This window comes from Salvelinus namaycush, chromosome 5, assembly GCF_016432855.1.
Source record: "Salvelinus namaycush isolate Seneca chromosome 5, SaNama_1.0, whole genome shotgun sequence".
Lineage (NCBI taxonomy): Eukaryota > Metazoa > Chordata > Actinopteri > Salmoniformes > Salmonidae > Salvelinus > Salvelinus namaycush.
The window spans coordinates 5218177-5241582 of NC_052311.1; the positions used below are offsets into that span (position 1 = coordinate 5218177).

Sequence of the window (23406 nt, forward strand, 5' to 3'; positions counted from 1 at the left end):
TATGAAAGCATGCAACAGTGTTGGACATTTCAGATCATTTTTATTTGAGGAAAGATTTCTATTGTGTTGACACGGTATCAAAACAGTATCCGAACGTCAGGGAACACGCTACACGGTATAGTGTGAGGAAAAACGCTCAGCCTGCAAGATGCTTTCCTCGTAGAGTTTCAACAATATTTCCTTTTATTGTCTCAATAACCTTTCAGTACACTTATGCCCTTGTTGTGTGACAGAATCTATGTCAGAAAACCAACCTGTGGATATTCAGGCCTTCATTTAAAGCAGTAGTCAAAGTCAATGAACTAACACACAAAAGAACAGAAATGACCAAATGAGTCCACCACCAAAAGAGTGAAAACAACTAAATATGTTTAAAAAGCGAAAGGAGCATTTATTTAGAATTTATTTGATTTTACAAATTTGTCTCCTTCAAAGAATTTTCAAATTGAAGTTATTAAATCACAGCTCTGATTAAGTGAAAAAAGAGAAATGTTGTGTTCAACATCCATGTATATCTCCCTCTCGTCACAAGTCTCTCTCTGTTACTAATCTATCTGGTTAAAAAAATGCTTATTTATTTGCCCAAAAACAAGACAAATTTGAAGTTGCATCATGATCACGTTTTGTGATTGTTAGTTCAGACGGTGAACATCTCTTTTATTCATCAATGTTAGTGGTATAGGTAGGTCCTTAATTAGTTACAGTTAGCACCGTTACTGCGTTCATTTAATTTAGGGATCAGTTTAGCACCTCGTCCCATTAAGAGACTAGTTTTCATACTGTAGGTCAGCGGGTGAGTTTAGATGACAAGGTCCTTGTTGACATCCTCTGAAAACAGAAAAAAAACAAGCCCAGCATTAACAAGCAGTAATGAAATGGCCTATGCTCTGAACCATTTTAAAATCAAAAACCAAACAGTAAAATAGAAGGACCGGGAAGACATGGCTACGTCTGAAATGGCACCCTGTGCCCTATATAGCCCAAAGGGCTCTGTTCAAAAGTAGTGCACTATATAGGGAATAGGGTGCAATTTCAGACGCAAACAATGAAGGCATTTTAAATCAAATCCAATTTGATTTTGATCAAATTTGATTTAACAGCCCAAAGTGTGCCTTGGTCCTCCTGGTTTCTTTGAGGCAGTAAAATAACGAGTGTAAACTACTCACGCTCCTTGATGCTGAAGCAGTTGGCCCACTCCTCCAGGGCGATGTACTTGTCATTGTCAGCGTCACACTGCTCGAAGAAACGAGTGGTGCAGTGCTCCATGGGGATGAGAGGGGCGCGCAGGGGGGCCAGCTCTGTGTGGGACAGGAACCTACAACACCACAGAACACACCTGTTACGAAGCATCTACGTAGGCCTTATAAAGGCTTTATGAAGGCTTTATATGCTATAGTTTTAGACCCTAGAAAACCCATATGATCCTTTAAATAGTCAGCATTATGAAGAACGTAGCATTGTCAGTTGCTTTGTTTTTGCTCGTAAAACAATAGATTCAGGCATGCTGGCAATATCCTTTCTGAGACATTGTAGAAATGTCTCAGTATTGATGTCCTGACTGGTACAGAGTTGAATCAAAGGTATGGAGGCCCAAGCCTGTATTTGTGTGATGTTGAAACAATCCAGCTGAAACAGAAGACAGGAAACTCTTCTTCTTCTTCTCCTCAACCTACCCGTCGACGGGGTGCTGGTCCAGCTGACCGAACTGCCAGTGGACGGGGAAAATGTACATGTTGTAGTTCTTGTCAAAGTCGTGGGCCAGCAGGTCCAGGGAGTGCTCTCCAGCCTGCAGTCTCTTCTCATTCTCATAGATCTTCTTCACCTGCAAGGCAATTCAGATTTTTTTGTTTTTTTTGTTGCAAACATTAGTTTGTCTAATATTCTTTCGAATTGAACCAACTGATAAATAATTCCCAGTTGGATTGGATACACAAAAGGAATCAACTTCATAGTGAGAGCAGAACATCAAATCCTATAATCATATTTGACTTGCCTAGTTAAATAAAGGTTAAATATATATATATATATTTTGACCCATCCGCAGAGTTCGGTAAATGAACGCAAGCAAAATGAATTGGTTCTATGCTGTGTTTAATAATGATTTGACCCATCCTCAGTAGGCAAACAGTAAATGGTTTCTGTGCTGTGTTTATAGAAATTGATAAAGACGACTTACTCTGAGCGTCTGCTTCTCAGTCAGGAGGTTGTTCTCCTCATCGCGCTCGTACAGGGTGACCAGAACGTTCTTCAGCCAGTCCCTCATACGCAGGGGGAACTCATTCAGCTCAGCATCCATGCAGGCCTCGATGACTGGAGAATAAACAGGAAGGAAAATGAGTTATACTGTATGTTAGAGCTATTCTGTCCACACAAGCCTCAGTGACTGGAGAATAAACAGGAAGAAACATTAGTTATACTGTATGTTAGAGCTATTCTGTCCACACAAGCCTCAGTGACTGGAGAATAAACAGGAAGAAACATTAGTTATGGTCAGAGAGAGAAAAAGGAAACGGGGAATACCCAGGAACAATTGGAGAAGGTATGTTCAATGACCTGTGGTCCACAAGGAGCCAAAGGGTTTAATTTAATTAAGTCAAGTAAGTCATGGTCAGAAAGTTGTTGTGCAAGTATGACATTCAAGTCAAAATCCATTCTCAACCCACCTTTTGTCATAGAACATAAAACACAACTCACACAAAATGTGACATTTGTGTCCATTGAAATGTATGGTTGATGCACACAGCCCTTAAGGCAATGAGTTTGTACCTTTTGTTTTATTCCTTGGTTGAATACTGTACCTGACATTTAGAGGCCAATAGTTTAAAAAAAAGGTGTTATTTTAAGTTTTTGGGGGTCCACAACATGCAACAACATCCTCTCCATCTGTGCCCTTCAGTCCTAAGGTACTCATCACCAACAGTGAGAGATGCATGGGCTTGGTTCTGTTATTTAATGACAGACATTTAGCTGCAGATTCAGCGGTAAATTGAGAAGGGCAGCGATGCAGTGAGCATGTTACAGCCTGCCCTCCACTCTGTGTGTTGGAGTCCTTAAGGCAAAATCCCTCTAGTGCAGCCCATTAATCATTCCCTGGAGAAGCTTTCAGCAGGGCTTCAGCTCTAAGACAGCATAACCAATCACACTGGGAACGGAGTCTCAGAGGAAAATATGCCTAAAGGGGATTCTCAAAAAGGTGAAAATTATTTCACTGAATTGAAGATTAAAACATTCTCGATAGCCCCTGGGAGGGTTAATACATTGAATTGATATTAATTAAATACATTTTGTAACTATAAAGCATAGCTCACATTTGCATGGCCCGATGTAGTCTAGGTGCAGCTTGTGGCCCTTCTTGGTTCCCTCCAGACTGCACTTCTGGGCAAAGAAGTGGCAGGAAGAGTCGTAGGTTGTATTGTCGGTGGCGCAAACCTGGGATACACAGATTACATTCATGAATCAGATATATATCAGAATTTATATCAAGAATGAGCCAATGATGCATATCAGTAGTAGCATTACTGTACAGGTCAAGGTTGTACTGAATTAGGAACAGTGTTGTCTATGAGACATGTCTAGGACTACTTGATGTTGATCTGAACAGATTAGAATATAATTTCTATGATGATAACTCACATGCTCAAACTCTTCAACGGCAGCAGGGCAGGTAGTGGGGTCCTGGCAGACACACATGGGGGTATTCTCCTCATCCACCTCACACACTTTTCCCTTCTTGCAGTGGTGGTTCAAACAGGGATCTAACGAAGGAAAAACATTTTCTTTAAATTCTGGAACATTAAAAATGGAACATATCGGAAGTGTTCTTTTGCCCTTGAATTTCCTGCTCAGTTATTCAACAGATACAGTGCATTTGCGAAAGTATTTAAACCCCTTGACTTTTTCCCATATTTTGTTACCTTACAGCCTTATTCTAAAATCTCAGCAATCTAAACACAATACCCCAAAATGACAAAGCGAAAACAGGTTTTTCGAAATGCAAATGTATTAAAAATAAAAACAGAAATACCTTATTTACATAAATATTCAGACCCTTTGCTATGAGACTCGAATTTGAGCTCAGGTGAATCCTGTTTCCATTGATCATCCTTGATATGTTTCTACAACTTGAGTGGAGTCCACCTGTGGTAAATTTAATTGATTGGACCTGATTTGGAAAGGCACACACCTGTCTATATAAGGTCCCATAGTTGACAGTGTATGTCAGAGCAAAAATCAAGCCATGAGGTCGAAGGAATTGTCCGAAGAGCTCCGAAGAATATATCTGGGGAAGGGTACCAAAAATGTTCTGCAGCATTGAAGGTCCCTAAAAACACAGTGGCCTCCATCATTCTTAAATGGAAGAAGTTTGGAACCACCAAAACTCTTCCTAGAGATGGCCGCCCGGCCAAACTGAGTATTCAGGGGGAGAAGGGCCTTGGTCAGGGAGGTGACCAAGAACCCGATGGACACTCTGACAGAGCTCCAGTTCCACTGTAGAGTGGCTAGATGAAAGCCACTCCTCAGTAAAAGAGTTTGCTTGGAGTTTGCCAAAATCCACCTAAAGACTCCCAGCCCATGAGAAACAAGATTCTTTGGTTTGATGAAACCAAGATAGAACTCTTTGGCTGAATGCCAAGCATCATGTCTGGAGGAAACCTGGCACCATCCCTACAGTGAAGCATGGTGGTGGCAGCATCATGCTGTGGGGATGTTTTACAGTGGCAGGGACTGGGAGACTAGTCAGGATCAAGGCAAAGATGAACGGAGCAAAGTACAAAGAGATCCTTGATGAAAACCTGCTCCAGAGCGCTCAGGACCTCAGACTGGGGCAAAGGTTCACATTCCAACAGGACAACGACACTAAGCACACAGCCAAGACCACGCAGGAATGGCTTCGGGACAAGTCTCTGAATGTCCTTGAGTGGCCCAGCCAGAGCCTGGACTTGAACCCAATTGAAGATCTCTGGAGAGAACTGAAAATAGCTGTGCAGCGATGCTCCCCATCCAACCAGACAGTGCTTGAGAGGATAGGAGAAACTCCCCAAATACAGGTTTGCCAAGCTTGTAGCGTTATACTCAAGAAGACTCAAAGCTTTAATCGCTGCCAAAGGCGCTTCAACAAAGTACTGAGTAAAGGGTCTGAATACTTATGTAAATGTGATATTTAAAAATTTTATTTTATAAATGAAATAAAAAATGTCTAAAAAACAGTTTTTGCTTTGTCATTATGGGGTATTGTGATGTCATTATGGGGTATTGTGATGTCATTATGGGGTATTGTGATGTCATTATGGGGTATTGTGATGTCATTATGGGGTATTGTGTGTAGATTGATGAGGAGAAAAAAATATTTAATCAATTTTAGAATACAGCTGTCACATAACAAAATGTGGGGAAAAGTCAAGGGGTCTGAATACTTTCCAAATTAATTGTATATATATATTCCTGGCGGTAGTTAGCGGAGAAGGAGTGTGGCGGCGCCCCTTCCAATTAGGAGAAGGGGGTATTTTTCGTTTCCAAGAAGCTTGGTGGAACCATTGGATGGAACACATAATGAAAGGTCTGTCTTTTGAGACAGAAGCACTCTGTCATTACCAACGTGTCCCCCCCCCCCCCCCCTCTCTCTACTATCTAGCCAACATCTCACAACACAGCTGCTGCATAGGAGCACCAACATACAGCTTCATTTGATTGATGTTGTCACACCTTTACTAAAGCTAATGGTTCCTAAGCAGCTTAAAATATATACTAGCCCAGGGATCATCAACTAGATTCAGCTGCGGGACAATATTTTCGTGAGCGGATGGTCAGGGGGCCGGTACATAATTACAAATAATTTGTAGACTGCAAATTGACCACAAGAAGCCCAAACTGATATAATATTTGACTAAAACATAATAATTTCAAACCTTGCTTACATTTTTAGATGATCACATAGTACCAGTCAAAAGTCATTCAAGGGTTTTTCTTTAGTTTGACTATTTTCTACATTGTAGAATAATAGTGAAGACATCAAAACTATGAAATAACACATATGGAATCATGTAGTAACCAAAAAAGTGTTAATCAAAAATTAAATGTATTTTATATTTGAGATTCTTCAAAGTAGCCACCCTTTGCCTTGACGACAGCTTTGCACATTCTTGGCATTGTCTCAACCAGCATCTCTCAACCAGCTTCTCTCAACCAGCATCTCTCAACCAGCATCTCTCAACCAGCATCTCTCAACCAGCTTCTCTCAACCAGCTTCTCTCAACCAGCATCTCTCAACCAGCATCTCTCAACCAGCATCTCTCAACCAGCATCTCTCAACCAGCTTCTCTCAACCAGCATCTCTCAACCAGCATCTCTCAACCAGCATCTCTCAACCAGCTTCTCTCAACCAGCATCTCTCAACCAGCATCTCTCAACCAGCTTCTCTCAACCAGCTACAATGTGTATTTACTCACTCTCAGCGATGTCCTCTTCCTCCTCCTCAACATCAATGGCCTCGTCAAAGTCTCCGATCTCTACCTGCACTGGGTTGGCTCCCACTTCTGGCTGTGCCTGAGACAAACCAGTCACAACATGGAGCCGTCAATAGAGACATAGTACTTCCAACAGTTTGACTCATCACATTTAAAGTGAATATATACCATATCAAAGATGACAGTTTTGTACATAAGCTACGGGCAATGGGCATGATTTGGTAGCACTACTTCAGTACCAGAAAATTAAGCTGTAGCTAAATCTCTTTAGTTATCACGGTGCAGAAGGAAGTGTAGCCAAAGTCTGTACTTCAGACAGGTCTTGAGAGAGGTCTAGCAGACATCTATACTTCAGACAGGTCTTGAGAGAGGTCTAGCAGCCTGCAGCTGGATGGGATGGATAGAGTCTGAGCCACATGTGGTGAAGCCATTAAAACGTCATGGTTTCCTGTCCGCTGTATTTATAACCTGTGGGATTCTACTCTCTCGCTCTCTCTCTAACTCTAACTCTCTCTCTCTCTCTCTCTAACTCTAACTCTCTCTCTCTCTCTCTCGATTTGGCTTCATTGCAGGAAATGGTCATCATTCAAGAGAAAAGTCCTCTGCCACAAAATGGTGGAGATAAATTATTTTATTCAAAGTTGTACTGTTTTGTTTTAGTTTGTTAATTTGTCAAAAGACACAGAGAGAGTAAAGAATATAAATGTAGAGTCATTGCTTTTAATCTGGCTGTGTTTTAATTTATACACTACAATATTCCTAATTATTTTAATCTGGCTTTGTTTTTATTCCTACAGTACACTATTCCTAATTCGCTCCCACTGGGCACAGACATCAATTCAACATCTAATCCATGACATGGGAACAACATTGATTCAAACAAACCAGTGTGTGCCCAGTGGGTATGTTCAAGCTGTGTGCCCAGTGGGTATGTTCAAGCTGTGTAATGTTGTTTCCCCCCTTATTTAGCACACCTGTCCATAGAATTCTGTAAACAAGTCAATGACCTTACCTCCTCAACGACATCATCAATGATGGGCTCCTCCTCGGTCTGAAATGGTTATGATGATGGTGTTATTATGATTGCTTGCAATGCTTTTTCAGTGACAATACAAGTGAACACACACACACACACACACACACACACACACACACACACACACACACACACACACACACACACACACACACACACACACACACACACACACACACACACACACACAAACACACACATCAAAGGGACACTTACAATGGCAGCGGTGAACACCTGGCCAGCTAGGCACAGGAGGAAGACGATACACACCCTCATCGTTCAGTCTAGAGAGAGACACCAAGAGGAACATTTTAATACACATTACACACATTCAATTCAACTGACGTTTGGTTGATAACGAGGTGCAGTTGAGGTCATACACCTTTCCAGTTTACCGCCTGTCTAGATTGCAGCACTATGTACCTTATTATACACAGTGTATAAAGTGTACGGGCCAGACACAGTCCAGACATTTGCTCAGGTGTGGTCAAACAAGTCATGCAGGGAAAATACAAGATGCTACTTCAAGAATCACAAAGGCTCATGGGTAGTGTTTGTTCCAGACAAACCGTTCACTGTCCTGTCTGATTATAGGGAGATATCTACGTTCACATTCTTTGTGGATAGCTCAAATGACTCTTCAATTCAATCACCGGAGCTAAATTCCATCTCCTGATCGACTTTTGGATTTCCACCTGGATAATAGATAATAAGATAAGTAATTTTGAATATAGTCTAGTACTAGTGGCCTACAGTATTACATTGAGGTAAACTTGTATAGATTTTTAGTATAGACTTGGATCACATTCCACCTTCTTTATGAACAGGCATCTCACTGGGCACACCACGTTATTTGTGGAAATGTGGGTAATATTTGTTTGAGACGTTTCAACCTTTACTCACCCACTCAAAAAGACTGATATTGATCAATGAGATTCCAACCTATTTTCACCCACTCAAAAAGACAACCAGAAATGTGTTGAATTCCCAATGTGTTATTGCTATGCTTTCAACCAGTCCAACGGAAAACAATTTCAATTTTTTTGGTTTAGTTGTCATCTAAATGTGTTTTCACTGCACTATCAATGTCAGATATTTTTTAAATTTTATACAACAACTTATTGTGTTATCACTGTGCTTCATCTCATAGAACAATCAAATTACCTGGATTCCAGTTGAGATTACATCAATAGCACAGTAAAAGTACATGATCGATGCTGTTCGAGATTCTGAACAGCTTGCTATAGCAATTGTGAAGAATCTCCACAGACCTGAAACCTTTCACATGCTATCTTAAGCATGCACGCCTTCTATGATTACATTTATAGTTACAATAACCTCCTTTTAAGGTTGAATAAATACATTTGTTTGTAAGATAACCGTAACTAAAGTAATCTTAACTAAAGTAATCTTGAATTGTGTTGTTTGGTTGACAACCCAACCAAATATCAACTATGTATGTAATGTTTGGATAGATTCAAACCTTTTCTTTAGTTTAGTTGGAGACTTGAATCCAACATATCATTTATTTTTAACCCTATCAGTCCTGAGATCCCAGCTAAAAATCAGCTTTTCATTTATCTGACTTTCATTTGTCTGCATGTCCAGCCCTTATATTGAGCCTCACAATGAAGTGTTTTATCATTTTATTATCACGATAACCAGGGATACAAGTAGAACACAAAATTATTTGACATAAACAGTTGCTTTCATGAGTTTTAATGACAAATGTCAATAAAAAAAAACAAGTTGTGCCAAAGCAAAAACCTGATAAAAATGAATTTAGATATTTTTCTCAGTGGGAAAGTATTGTCCAACTAGTCAGTGACAACTGTGTGGAGTTTAGAGTTTGTGACAGCAACTATGTGCGCTTATTACAGTATTATAGACACTACTTGTGTGTTCGTGAGATTCTCAGCTTTTCATAGATATCTTTTAATAGTTTGTAGCTCAAACCATTCGAACTTTACAGATGTTTTTGTAAACCCCCCCCCCCCCCCCATTAATCACACAGACTAATTGTTTTGGTTGAGATGGAGACATGAATCCAACATATTAATGATTAATTTGTAGACAAACTGTAATTAAAGCCAGTCTAAGTCTGTGGTACAGATGGAACTATCCAAGCAGAAGATACATCTCCTTTAAATGTCGAAATTTGGTCGCGTTGACAACCGAATACAATTCAAAATCCAGTTTACAAATTAATAATTGATATGTTGGATTCATGTCTCCATCTCAACAAAAAGTTAAAGAATAGGACTACATCAAACTTTTTAAACGCCCTTTAAATCAAGTTTGATTTGATTTAGTCCTATTTTTGGATGAGATGGAGATGTGAATCCCGCATATGAATGATCAACTTGACAGATAATAATTGGAGCTCTATGGCCTCTATATGTAGTGTCTATTTTTAGTTGAATCCTGGGTTGAACTGAAACAATATCTGTTAATGACTTCCTTAATGCTCTACAGGCCTAAATATCATCCTTGATGATACAGGAGGGATAAAGTATGAGTCACATTTCATTTGCTCTGTTATTAAACCTACCCTTTGGAATGACTTGGATAGCAACAGTGAATCTATTTCATTATTTAGAGATCGCTCAATAATCATTCTCACCACAGCACATTGGTAGTAGTCAGTGACAAATATCAAAACTAAGCAGGGATTGGTTAAAACTCTGGATGGGAGACCAAATGTCAGCTGTAGATGGATCTGCTCTCCACTAGGAGGTGCTGCCCAGTCTATTTTTTAAAATGTTTTTTTTTTTTGGGGGGGGGTAGTTGATATAACGTTGAAGATCTGACGTTGTTTCAAAGGTAAAAACTAAACATATTTTATAAATAAGTTTGTCTATGTTGAAAATTGGTTACCATGATGAATGACACAATTCTGTGGTTGAAATGTCACCCTATTTTCCACCTAGATTCCACGTCACAATACGTTGACAAATGACGTTGAAACAACGTTGATTTCAACCAGTTCGTGCCCAGTGGGATGTTCCCTCTCCACGCTGGCTTATTTACTACTGTCATGGTATTATGGTAGGGAGAGGTCCTGTCTCTGTCTCTGTCTCTGTCTCTTTCTCTCTCTCTCTGTCTCTATCTTATTTACTACTGTCATGGTATTATGGTAGGGAGAGGTGTGTCTGTCCAGTGTCTGTGTTCTTTGGCCCATCTTAATCTTTTCTTTCTATTGGCCAGTCTGAGATATGACTATTTCTTTGCAACTCTGCCTAGAAGCCCAGCATCCCGGAGTCGCCTCCTCACTGTTGACGTTGAGACTGGTGTTTTGTGGGTACTATTTAATGAAGCTGCCAGTTGAGGACGTGTTAGGTGTCTGTTTCTCAAACTAGACACTGTAATGTACTTGTCCTCTTGCTCAGTTGTGCACCGGGGCCTCCCACTCCTCTTTCTATTCTGGTTAGAGACAGTTTGCGCTGTTCTGTGAAGGGAGTAGTACACAGCGTTGTACGAGATCTTCAGTTTCTTGGCAATTTCTCGCATGGTATAGCCTTCATTTCTCAGAACAAGAATAGACTGACGAGTTTCAGAAGAAAGGTTTTTGTTTCTGGCCATTCGTAGCCTGTAATCAAACCCACAAATGCTGATGCTCCAGATACTCAACTAGTCTAAAGAAGGGTAGTTTTATTGCATATTTAACCAGAATTAAAATTTTCAGCTGTGCTACTATAATTGCAAAAGGGTTTTCTAAATATCAATTAGCCTTTTAAAATGTTAAACTTGAATTAGCTAACACAACGTGCCATTGGAACACAGGAGTGATGGTTGCTGATAATGGGCCTCTGTAGCCTATGTAGATATTCCATAAAAAAATCTGCCGTTTCCAGCTACAGTAGTGATTTACAACATTAACAATGTCTGCACTGTATTTATGATCAATTTTATGTTATTTTAATGGACAAAAAATGTGCTTTTCTTTCAAAAACAAGGACATTTCTAATTGACCCCAACACACACACACACACACACACACACACACACACACACACACACACACACACACACACACACACACACACACACACACACACACACACACACACACACACACACACACACATCAAAGGGACATTTATAATGGAAGGAGGCCAGCCAGACAGTGATAGATAATGGATAAAGGAATATAAGGGACTATATCTTTGTCCTGTAGAGCAAAACCCCTGTCTTCCATCTCTCTCTGACTGAGCCCTGTGAAGAGTTTGATCTGTGCTTCAAAACAAGGGCCCTTTGTCTCACAGGTGCACTTCACTGACTTCTCTATCTCTGACTCTGACTCTGACTCTGTCTCTGACTCTGTCTCTAACTCTGTCTCTGACTCTATCTCTGACTCTGACTCTGTCTCTGACTCTGTCTCTGACTCTATCTCTGACTCTGTCTCTGACTCTGTCTCTGACTCTGTCTCTGTCTCTGTATCTCTGTCTCTGTCTCTGTATCTCTGTCTCTGTCTCTGTCTCTGTCTCTGTCTCTGTCTCTGTCTCTGTGTCTCTGACTCTGTCTCTGTCTCTGTCTCTGTCTCTGTATCTCTGTCTCTGTATCTGTATCTGTCTCTGTATCTCTGTCTCTGACTCTGTCTCTGTCTCTGTATCTCTGTCTCTGACTCTGTATCTCTGTCTCTGACTCTGTCTGTCTCTCTCTCTCTATCTCTATTTATTCTCATTTCCCAAAGGACATCAGTCAATTGAAATACATTCATTAGGTCCTAATCTATGGATTTCACATGACTGAGAACACAGATATCAGGGATGAAAGTAGATGATATCTTCTGGGTACAGGACCTTCTTTGTCTGCATGCACATGAACCCCAAACAATGTATGGGTGGCAGAACGGCCCTGTTCACCCTCCTATCCTCACTAAACTAGAATAGTGTACAGCAAGGGTCGGCGAGAGGTTTGAACTTGGGCAAATATTAAACACCTTTTACCACATCTGGTTAGTAGGCTATATAATCAGTTCAATGTTAATAACGTAGCCTAATATCTTCCTTCTGATTGCCCCTCTGAGATTGCCCCTCTGAGATCCCTCTGAGATTGTCTCAAAAGAAAGGTAGATAATGAAAATAGAAGTTTACGGGAAGAATGGACAGAGGAATAGGCATTCTTACCGTATTTCTCCTATATCAAACCAGAGTGTGTTGTTTGCAACGAAACGGTTCCTATTAGCAAATAATGAAATATTAGACATCCGTATGAATCTAAGCATGGCACTTCCAAAAGTTATACCTTTCAAACCCAGACAGAGGCTCGATCGACACAGAACATTGTAAGCTTCAACTGCTGACTACTCGTCCGTTGATAAACCCAACAGCAGAAGTGCTTCCCTAAAAGCTGCCTGGGTTTAAACATCTGTTTTTCAGAAAGTGAAAAGCTCAATTAATAGGGACAGAATAGAAAATTCCCTTTTTTTTTGTCTCCTCGAATATTGAAGGCCGCAGCTCAGCTTCAGATTGTCATAGAGATTAATCAATGTATCCCCATACGCATCAGAGTGTCACGCCCTGATCATAGAGAGCTTTTTATTCTCTATGTTGGTTAGGTCGGGGTGTGACTAGGTGTTTATATGTCTATGTTGGCCTGATTCCCAATCAGAGGCAGCTGTTTATCGTTGTCTCTGATTGGGGATCACATTTAGGCAGCCATTTCCCCTTTGTGCTTTGTGGGATCTTGTCTAGGTATAGTTGCCTGTGAGCACTACTCTGAGCTTCACGTTTCGTTTGTTCGCTTTATTGTTTTTGTTATTTGAGTTTTTTCTTCCGAATAAAAAGGATGGAAACATACCACGCTGCATTTTGGTCCACTCCTTATGACGATCGTGACACAGAGTCACGTCTTTCGCGGGCATTTTAAAGCTTGTTTGTAGCATAAAGCATCACGGAGTTAAACATGGTTATATTATCTGTATACTTTGTATTTATTTATTTCAAAATATAAAGCTAACAGTAGGTTTCCCCCTGCGAGAACGATCAGCTGTCCGTCCTGTCTCCCTGTAGCGCTGTCTAAGGCGTCTCACAGTACAGACATTGCAATTTATTGCCCTGGCCACATCTGCAGTCCTCATGCCTCCTTGCAGCATGCCTAAGGCACGTTCACGCAGATGAGCAGGGGACCCTGGGAATCTTTCTTTTGGTGATTTTCAGAGTCAGTTGAAAGGCCTCTTTAGTGTCCTAAGTTTTCATAACTGTGACCTTAATTGCCTACCCCTCTGTAAGCTGTTAGTGTCTTAAAACGACCGTTCCACAGGTGCATGTTCATTAATTGTTTTTGGTTCATTGAACAAGCATGGGAAACAGTGTTTAAACCCTTTACAATGAAGATCTGTGAAGCTATTTCGATTTTTACGAATTATCTTTGAAAGTCAGGGTCCTGAAAAAGGGAAGATCATTTAGTTTAGTAATGATAAAGTTTAGTAATGATAAAAAGTGGTATAATGGCCTACAGTTTTCTGGACATTTTGTTTAAATTATTGCGATAGGCTCATGTTTTACCGGTACGGCGTACCCCCACTATGTCTTTTGCTCGGATGATGTACCGTACTGTACCGCCTAACATTCACCCCTGACAGATACTCATGTCACAGATACCCCGCAAAAAAAGGTCAGGGCGTGGATCAGAAAACCCGTCAGTATCTGGTGTGACCACAATTTGACTCATGGAGCGCCACACATCTCCTTCACATAGAGTTAATCAGGCTCTTGATTGTGGCCTGTGGAATGTTGTCCCACTCCTCTTCAATGGCTGTGCGAAGTTGCTGGATATTGGTGGGAACTGGAACACGCTGTCATACAAGTCGATCCAGAGCATCCCAAACATGGTCAATGGATGATAGTATACAGGCCATGGAAAAATGGGGACATTTTCAGCTTCCAGGAATTGTGTACAGATCCTTCCAACATGGGGCTGTGCATTATCATGCTGAAACAGGACGAGATGGCGGTGGATGAATGGCACGACAATGGACCTCAGGATCTCGTTATGGTATCTCTGTGCATTCAAATTGCCATCGATAAAATGCAATTGTGTTTGTTGTCTGTAGCTTATGCCTGCCCATACCATAACCCCACTGCCACCATGGGGCACTGTTCACAACGTTGACATCAGCAAACCGCTCGTCCACACGCAAACCGTTTCTACCTGGTACAGTTGAAACCGGGATTCATCCATGAAGATCACACTTCTCCAGCATGCCAGTGGCCATCGAAGGTGAGCATTTGTTCACTGAAGTCAGTTACTACCCCGAACTGCAGTCAGGTCAAGACCTTGTTGAGGACGGTTTCTGACAGTTTGTGAAGAATTTATTTGGTTGTGCAAATCCACAGTTTTATCAGCTGTCTTGGGTTGCTGGTCTCAGATGATCCCGCAGGTCAAGAAGCTGGATGTGGAGGTCCTGGGCTGGCGTGGTTACACATGGTCTGCGATTGTGAGGCCAGTTGGACGTCCTGACAAATTCTCTAAAGTGATGTTGGAGGCGGCTTATGGTAGAGAAATTAACATTCAATTATCTGGCAACAGCTCTGGTGGACATTTCTGCAGTCAGAATGCCAATCGCATGGTCCCTCAAAACATGAGACATCTGTGGTTGTGTGACAAAACAGCACATTTTAGAGTGGCTTTCACAACAGACTACATTGTGTCAGTGGGTCACTGCTATCACAACAGGCCACTGCTGATGAGGACCATATGCAGTTTGGGTCATGTTCCCGCAAAAGTTGAGTGACAATGTAAGCAGCCAATCGCACAATGGCCTAAGATGTCACAACAACCAATCATGCCAAGCCTGTTTAGTCTGTTCAACTCACATTTTTTGATTGGCCAGCGAGGAAAACTACGCAGTAGGAGAAGGGATCAAGGCCCCGGTCTAGAGATGAGCCGTGTCAAAGCTATGTGTTTCTCTGCTGCGTATGGAACTCTGGATGTGGAAAAAAACAGTGACTCTGGCAGCAGTTGTGGATGATGACGTCTCAAAATACTGTGCACAAGGAAAGTTCTCTCTGCTTTGAAAAAAATAAATAAATAAGTGTTTATTCACTGAGAACTTGGACTACCACCTCTAACAAACATATAGCTAGGTAGTGTCTGAGAGGATGCTAGAGATGTGAGAACCGACAGTGAAAACAAAGATACTGGTATCATCTCCAAGAAATGTCCATATTGAGCTTGGAGGGCTACGGTGTTCCCAAACTTCCTATTTAAAGATATTTTAACATATTCATACTTAGTCATGTTTTCTTAAATTATGTGGAAGTCAATCAGTTCATTGGGAGGATGACTGATTATTTTATTATTATTTTATTTGGAAAGCGGTGCTCATAATCAAACAGGGTAGAGGTAGAGGAAACTGATATAAAGAGGCCCTTTTTCAGCAGGTATTTATTTGTTATTTCTTATTTATTTGTTGGGTAAGCAGGTTGGGTTGGGGCATCAACTCGACTATGAGGGAAACAGCCCAGGCAGATCTAAACGGTTTTCAAAGAGGCTTTAAAGGCTGCAGGATTAGGGAATTCTTTCTGCTTATCCAGGGTGATATAACCGGTGGTTAAATGTCTTGGAAAAGAAGCCTGGTGGCTAAAGGGGGACTAGGGGCTCAGCCTCTGTGCATGTCGGTCAGAGGAGGACCTCAGCATGGTAAATAGACAAACATTTACCGGCATTAAATGTACATTCTGAAAAACACTGGAAAAGTACCTCTCAAAGACTCAATGCACTTTTGAACTTATTGCACTTTATGAACTTATTGCACTTAATGCACTTTATGCACTTATTTAGAAATAAAATCATTTAAAAAAAATTATAAATGAATCTAGTCATACGTTGTTAGTCTTGAGAAATATACTAACAAATAACATATTTTCTGAATTAGCTGTTTTTCTCTGGACAACTAGGTCCAATGAGATACATGATGCAGTACAGGAAACAGGTGGTATCTGTCACAGGACACACCTGTCCATTCCATTCCAGAACCTTTACTGCAAATCTCACAACATGTCAAATGTTGCGAACCTATTCCAGAACCTTTGGAATAGGTATGTCCACAATCCCTATGTTGGGTATGTCCACAATACCCTATGTGCACAATCCCTATGTTGGGTATGTCCACAATACCCTATGTCCACAATCCCTATGTTGATGTTATCGTTCTTTGAACAGCAAGCTACTTGAATAGCAAGCATATTTTTTACCATGCTTTAAATGACACCTTTTCACAACAAATCAAAGTGCTCTATCTGAGAAAAAATCTCAGGAGGGGCAAATAAAATATATTTAGAAAAGGTTTTTTATATTGACACACATGGGCCATTAATTACACATGGGACCTCTAAGCTACACAAAAGAGAACGGGAGAAAAGTCAAGGACTGATATATGGAGTCCATGTAACCCAAGTTAAGACTTAGTCACCTGACCCTATCCCACCATCACCTCTCTCTTTCTTTGTCTCTTTTCTCACGGGGTATAACCTTAAAGCAGTGGGTTGAAACATGTGACTAAGATACATATCTGAATGGAATTTCTGAGTCCTATAACAAAAATGTGTGTTAAACCTTTTCTCTGTCATTCTCTCTGGACTTAAATCCGCTCAGTTTGTCTACTGGTCCCAAACTTTAAAACACACGCCTGTCTCACATTAAAAAACTGATATCAGCTTCCTATTCCTCCAGTTACATCATTTAACAATTTACCACAAGCTGTAACTAATACAAAATCTGTGCCAATCATGTGTTTGAGTTCGTATTGAGTATGGAGTTGGCTGTACATGTGTTTCTGTGTCACGTTCCTGACCTGTTTTCCTTTTTTCTTGTATTTATTTAGTTGGTCAGGGCGTGAGTTGGGTGGGTTGGTCTATGTGTGTTTTTCTATGTTGGGGTTTTTGTGTTCGGCCTGGTATGATTCTCAATCAGAGGCAGCTGTAGATCGTTTGTCCCTGATTGAGAATCATACTAAGGCAGCCGGGGTTTCACGTGTGTTTTGTGGGTGGTTGTATCTCGTGTCAGTGTTCGTGCCTCACGGGACTGTTTTCGGTTTTGTCACGTTTTGTTGTTTTTGTATGTTAAGTGTTCAGTTCGATTCATTAAAATATCATGGACACGAATCACTCTGCTTATTGGTCCGACCCGTCTCGCCTCTCCTCGTCCGAGGAGGAGGAAGAATATTACGACGATCGTTACAGAACCACCCACCAATCTAGGATCAAGCGGAGTGCAAACGGGCAGCGACAGCAGTGGGAAAAAACCCAGGACTCCTGGACTTGGGAGGAGATCCTGGACGGCAAAGGACCCTGGGCTCAGCCAGGGGAATATCGCCGTCCCAAGGCGGAGCTGGAGGCAGCGAAGGCAGAGAGGCGCTGGTATGAGGAGGCAGCGCGGCGACGCGGTTGGGAGCCCGAGAGTCAGAACCAAAAATTTCTTGGGGGAGGGCACACGAGGAGTGTGGCAAAGCCGGGTAGGATACCTGAGCCAACTCCCCGTGCTTACCGTGGAGTGAGAGGGCGTCGTACTGGTCAGACACCGTGTTATGCGGTAAAGCGCACGGTGTCCCCAGTACGCGTGCTTAGCCCAGTGCGGGCTATTCCACCTCGCCGCACTGGTAGGGCTAAGTTGGGCATCGAGCCGGATGTCATGAAGCCGGCCCAACGCATCTGGCCTCCAGTGCGTCTCCTCGGGCCGGCATACATGGCACCAGCCTTACGAATGGTGTCCCCGGTTCGCCAGCATAGCCCAGTGCGGGCTATTCCACCTCGCCGCACTGGCAGGGCTACGGGCACCATTCAACCTGGTAAGGTTGGGCAGGCTCGGTGCTCAAGAGCACGTGTCCTCCTTCACGGTCCGGTATACCCGGTGCCACCTCCATGTACCAGTCCTCCGGTGGCAGCCCCCCGCACCAGGCTGTCTCTCCGGGTTCTCTCTCCAGCTGCTCCCACCTGTCCAGTGCTGTCAGAGCCTTCCTCCTCTCCAGCGCAGCCAGTGCCTATACCACGCACCAGGTCTACAGTGCGTCTCAGCCGGCCAGAGTCTGCCGTCTGCCCAGCGGCGCCTGAACTGTCTGCCTGCCCAGCGCTGTCCGTCGGTACTGAGCTTTCAGAGCCGTCCAGCCAGGACCAGCCAGAGCCGTCCAGCCAGGACCTGCCAGAGCCGTCCAGCCAGGACCTGCCAGAGCCGTCCAGCCAGGACCTGCCAGAGCCGTCCAGCCAGGACCTGCCAGAGCCGTCCAGCCAGGACCTGCCAGAGCCAGTCAGCCAGGACCTGCCAGAGCCAGTCAGCCAGGACCTGCCAGAGTCAGTCAGCCAGGGCCTGCCAGAGCCGTCCAGCCAGGACCTGCCAGAGCCGTCCAGCCAGGATCCGCCAGAGCCGTCCAGCCAGGATCCGCCAGAGCCGTCCAGCCAGGATCCGCCAGAGCCGTCCAGCCAGGATCCGCCAGAGCCAGCCAGCCAGGTTCCGCCAGAGCCAGCCAGCCAGGATCCGCCAGAGCCAGCCAGCCAGGATCCGCCAGAGCCAGCCAGCCAGGATCCGCCCCTCAGTCCGGTGCTGTCCCTCAGTCCGGTGCCGCCCCTCAGTCCGGTGCCGCCCCTCAGTCCGGTGCTGTCCCTCAGTCCGGTGCCGCCCCTCAGTCCGGTGCTGCCCCTCAGTCCGGTGCTGCCCCTCAGTCCGGTGCTGCCTTTTGGTAGAGTGGGTTTGACATGGAGGGTGGCCATTGGGAGGAGACCACGGAAGCGGGGTTTGACTATGGTGGGTTGGGGACCACGACCAGCGCCAGAGCCGCCACCGTGGACAGACGCCCACCCAGACCCTCCCCTAGAGTTTATGCGGGTGCGCCCGGAGTTCGCACCTTAAGGGGGGGGTTATGTCACGTTCCTGACCTGTTTTCCTTTTTTCTTGTATTTATTTAGTTGGTCAGGGCGTGAGTTGGGTGGGTTGGTCTATGTGTGTTTTTCTATGTTGGGGTTTTTGTGTTCGGCCTGGTATGATTCTCAATCAGAGGCAGCTGTAGATCGTTTGTCCCTGATTGAGAATCATACTAAGGCAGCCGGGGTTTCACGTGTGTTTTGTGGGTGGTTGTATCTCGTGTCAGTGTTCGTGCCTCACGGGACTGTTTTCGGTTTTGTCACGTTTTGTTGTTTTTGTATGTTAAGTGTTCAGTTCGATTCATTAAAATATCATGGACACGAATCACTCTGCTTATTGGTCCGACCTGTCTCGCCTCTCCTCGTCCGAGGAGGAGGAAGAATATTACGACGATCGTTACATTCTGGAATAAACACATTTCACTCTGAAGTCTGGCCTGATGTGGTATTGAGTATGTCAGCCATTTACGATGTAACACAGAAGCTCTTTTGTCATCTACAAACGGGCTAGCCAGTCTGCAACGCTGGATACAGGCCTTCAGACCCTCATCGCTTCTAGCTGTACTGGCACGGAGCCAGAGGAGTGTCGCTAGACAATACGCTCCTGCTTCCTGTAAATCTAAACCTCTCGTCTCTCTGAGTCTCTCTCCCTCTCTCTCTCACACCCATCCCCCTGGGTTTCCATCCCCTTGTGATTCTGTACATTTGCTCAGTGGTTGAAGAAGTGAAGGAGTGAGATCCGGCGTTCCTGGTCTAGCTAAGACTCTATGGTTAATTCCATCGTTTTTTTTTTTTAAATGCTGACTCGAGTTTAGATTTTCGCCATGTCCACGTCAGACTTTTGGTGAAGAGATGGCATGAGGACAATAACTTCCTTCCTGTCAAGGATTAGAGCTTTCTTAGGGTTGCCATGCAGCCAATTCAAAATGTCCACAGTCCTTTCTCTCTTTCTTGAATTGGTTTAAACGTTCAACTCTGCACAACAGTAGCTACCCTTCAGCACATAGAACCAAACAACTAGAGGAGGGAAATGCGACCTCCTCTCATACTAAGTTAGACAGTTAAATAAAGGTTTTAAATTCCCCAAAAGGCAAGAGGATATGTGAAGAAAAAAACATTCCATTGCGTAAACAGTTTGCCATTCTTTAGTCGTTAACTCAAACCTGAATACTTCATTTAGTTCACTGCTAGACTGAAAAAAAGATAAATAGATCCTATAAGCCAGCTTTGATTTCTCAACGGGTGAAATGTGCTTTTCCTGAAAAGCTGACAACTTCAAAACATGAGGAAAAAATATGAAAACATTGATTAATATCCTAATAGAGTTGTATCATTGTATAAAAAGGCAATTGAGAATAGATGGTTATCACTTTTCTTTGTTTTAAAAGTATTTATTTGTATTAAAAGTTGCAGTTCTTCTCAGGCAGAACAGTGGACAGAGACTTTGTCAAACTCAGAGTCCATCAGACAGACATCTGCAAGGTCTCACAAAGCCCCTAAACAGCTGGTGGGGGTTGCCATGGTAACATGCATTCCTTTTGATGGAAGTAATTGGGAGTGGAGGGAGGGATCTGTGTTGAAAATAGTTCCTCTCTCTCTCTGTCTATTTGTCTCTCTCTCTGTCTCTGTCTCTGTCTCTCTTTCTCTCTCTCTCTCTCTCTCTCTCTCTCTCTCTCTCTCTCTCTCTCTCTCTCTCTCTCTCTATCTCAATTCAATTCAATTTCAATTTAAGGGCTTTATTGGCATGGGGAACATATGTTAACATTGCCAAAGCAAGTGAAGTAGAAAATAAACAAAAGTGAAATAAACAATAAAAATTAACAGTAAACATCTCTCTCTCTCTCTCTCTCTCTCTCTCTCTCTCTCTCTGTCTCTGTCTCTGTCTCTGTCTCTGTCTCTGTCTCTGTCTCTGTCTCTGTCTCTGTCTCTCTCTGTCTCTGTCTCTCTCAGGCTTTGTCGAGCCCCATCCCCCTCCACCACTCCTCCTAGTGACTATGTGGCACACAATACTTCTGGAACATTGTGCTGTTCCAAAAGAGAATGAATGAAAAAGGACATCAATTGTTTGACTATAACTTTTCTATATTCTGTTGAACTAAATATTCTATTAACAATAGTTTCAAAATAAATATTTACTAATTTCAAATTTTGCACTAAAACCTTAACTTATGAACCATTCAAATATAATAGATATTTTGTCGTGTCATTACTCTCTCACACAATATACTTTAACTTTCAAGGTGAGGTCAAGAAAAAAACTATGATTTTCAAGCATAACTTGAATATAACTGCTTTTTTTTTTACAACCACAGGAAACCCTCCAATCACTGTTGTGCATATAAACACTGTGAAAACCCTGACATAGTTCAAGTATCACAGCGACTCAAAACACTGCACAACGTTTCTAATGCCACGTTAGCTGAGAAGTCCTTACTGGCTAAATCACAGCAAGTCCTTCAGGGGGATACTCAGTCTTACCTTCAGAACACCAAAAAGCAGAAAAGACAGAAGAGAAGTCAGCTGTGCAGAGGCTCCTGGGTCAATCTAACTGCTACACCAGTTCACACAGAAGACATTTACAGTGGGCTGGCCCAAGCAGCCCCCCCCCCCCTGATCCCCTCCCTCAGGGGGTGGGAGGGTCTGACAGACGCTCCTAAATTTAACTCTATGCTGCCTTCTAGACAGAAGACACTCTGAGGTTTGCTTTTTACTTTCTTTGTTGTTGTTGTTGACATTATTTAGAGACTGGGAGGATATGCATTTTCAGAAGTTGTTACTCTTATGTTCTATCTTACAGTAGACAGCAGATATTTTACTGTGTATACATTTTACTTGACAGTGATAACGTTTTGAAACACATGAAACCACTCCTATGTTCAGCTTCTATGTTGTCTGACGAAGTGTCTGGGAAACCAGGGAGAAGATCTAATGACTGTTATTACTGTGATGTTTACCGTCCTGACCAGGGTCATGTCATCGTGGTTCAACCCTAACTAATTAGGCCTACAGGTTTCCATCCTCGGTCTGATATACACAACCACTAGATGACATTTGACCGTGACTCCACAGGACAAATGATATAACTACTGAAAGAAGCTGCTGAAATACAGAACACACCCATTGTCAAACTGTCATGTGTTTCACTCTCAATTTCAATGTCAGATGAGATGAAATATTGATTCATATTATTGTTTCCATAAGTTTAAAACGTTGTTTCAAATATTTCTCATAAACCTCAAGGGAACAAATTGAGAGGCAACGTGGAGATAAGTAATCTTATTGGCCTGCTGTAACAATTTCTCTATCATTGGGGGAGTCAGTGACTGGTGCAACATTGAACCATCAGACAGAAATAATCAATCTCAAATCACATTTTTGTGAAGTGGGTTATAGGAGTGTTTCCCAACTCCAGTCCACCAGTACCCTCAACAGCCCACCTTTTTGTTGTAGCCCTGGACAAACTCACCTGATTGATCTCATTGAGAGCTTGATGATTAATTGACAAGTTGATTCAGGTGTGTCCGGGGCTGCAATAAAAATGTGTACTGTTGGGAATACTGGAGGACTGGAGTTGGGAAACACTGGGTTACAGATACATATATATCGGATGGTGCCTCTCTATGGTGGATTACTAATGTCTGTTTCCCAGTCAGACCAGTGTGGACGGAGAACAACATCTGGATCAGACAAGGGGAAAATAGCTGCAATGCAACGTGGCATTTTCCATTCTGTCCGGAACAGATTCTTAAACCCCAGACCCAATGCATGCGATGGAGAGAGAGAGAAAGGAGGCGGTGTAATTATACAGAGTTAAACTGAGTCTCACGGTTCCCTGTAGACGTGGCAGCAGTAGTGTCTGTACAGGCTGCTGTGTCTAAAATGGCCCCCTATTCCCTATGCGGGCTCTGGTCAAAAGTAGTGCACTATAGGAAATAGGGGGCCATTTAGTACACAGCCTGTATCTGAGCCAACAAGTCGTCACAGATTTAGTTATACAGAAGGACTGGAAGATGGAATCTAGTGTAGACAGTGGTGATTTTAGCATGTA

At 42.8% G+C, this 23406-nt stretch overlaps 2 protein-coding genes across 2 annotated transcripts in view; one reads left to right on the plus strand and one right to left on the minus strand.

Annotated features, from left to right (window-relative positions):
* Positions 1-23406, plus strand: part of LOC120048907 (probable E3 ubiquitin-protein ligase MID2) — a 1198409-nt gene that overhangs the window by 985584 nt on the left and 189419 nt on the right. The gene's annotated exons all lie outside the window — the stretch shown is intronic.
* LOC120047860 (SPARC-like) lies at positions 25-21933 on the minus strand. The gene is made up of 10 exons (XM_038993416.1): positions 21837-21933; positions 7717-7784; positions 7477-7515; positions 6447-6543; positions 3634-3755; positions 3309-3429; positions 2177-2310; positions 1674-1822; positions 1167-1315; positions 25-828 (listed from the first exon to the last, which is right to left on the minus strand). The coding sequence occupies exons 2-10, from the start codon at positions 7774-7776 to the stop codon at positions 800-802; spliced, it is 900 nt and encodes a 299-aa protein (XP_038849344.1). The 5' UTR covers positions 7777-7784; positions 21837-21933; the 3' UTR covers positions 25-799.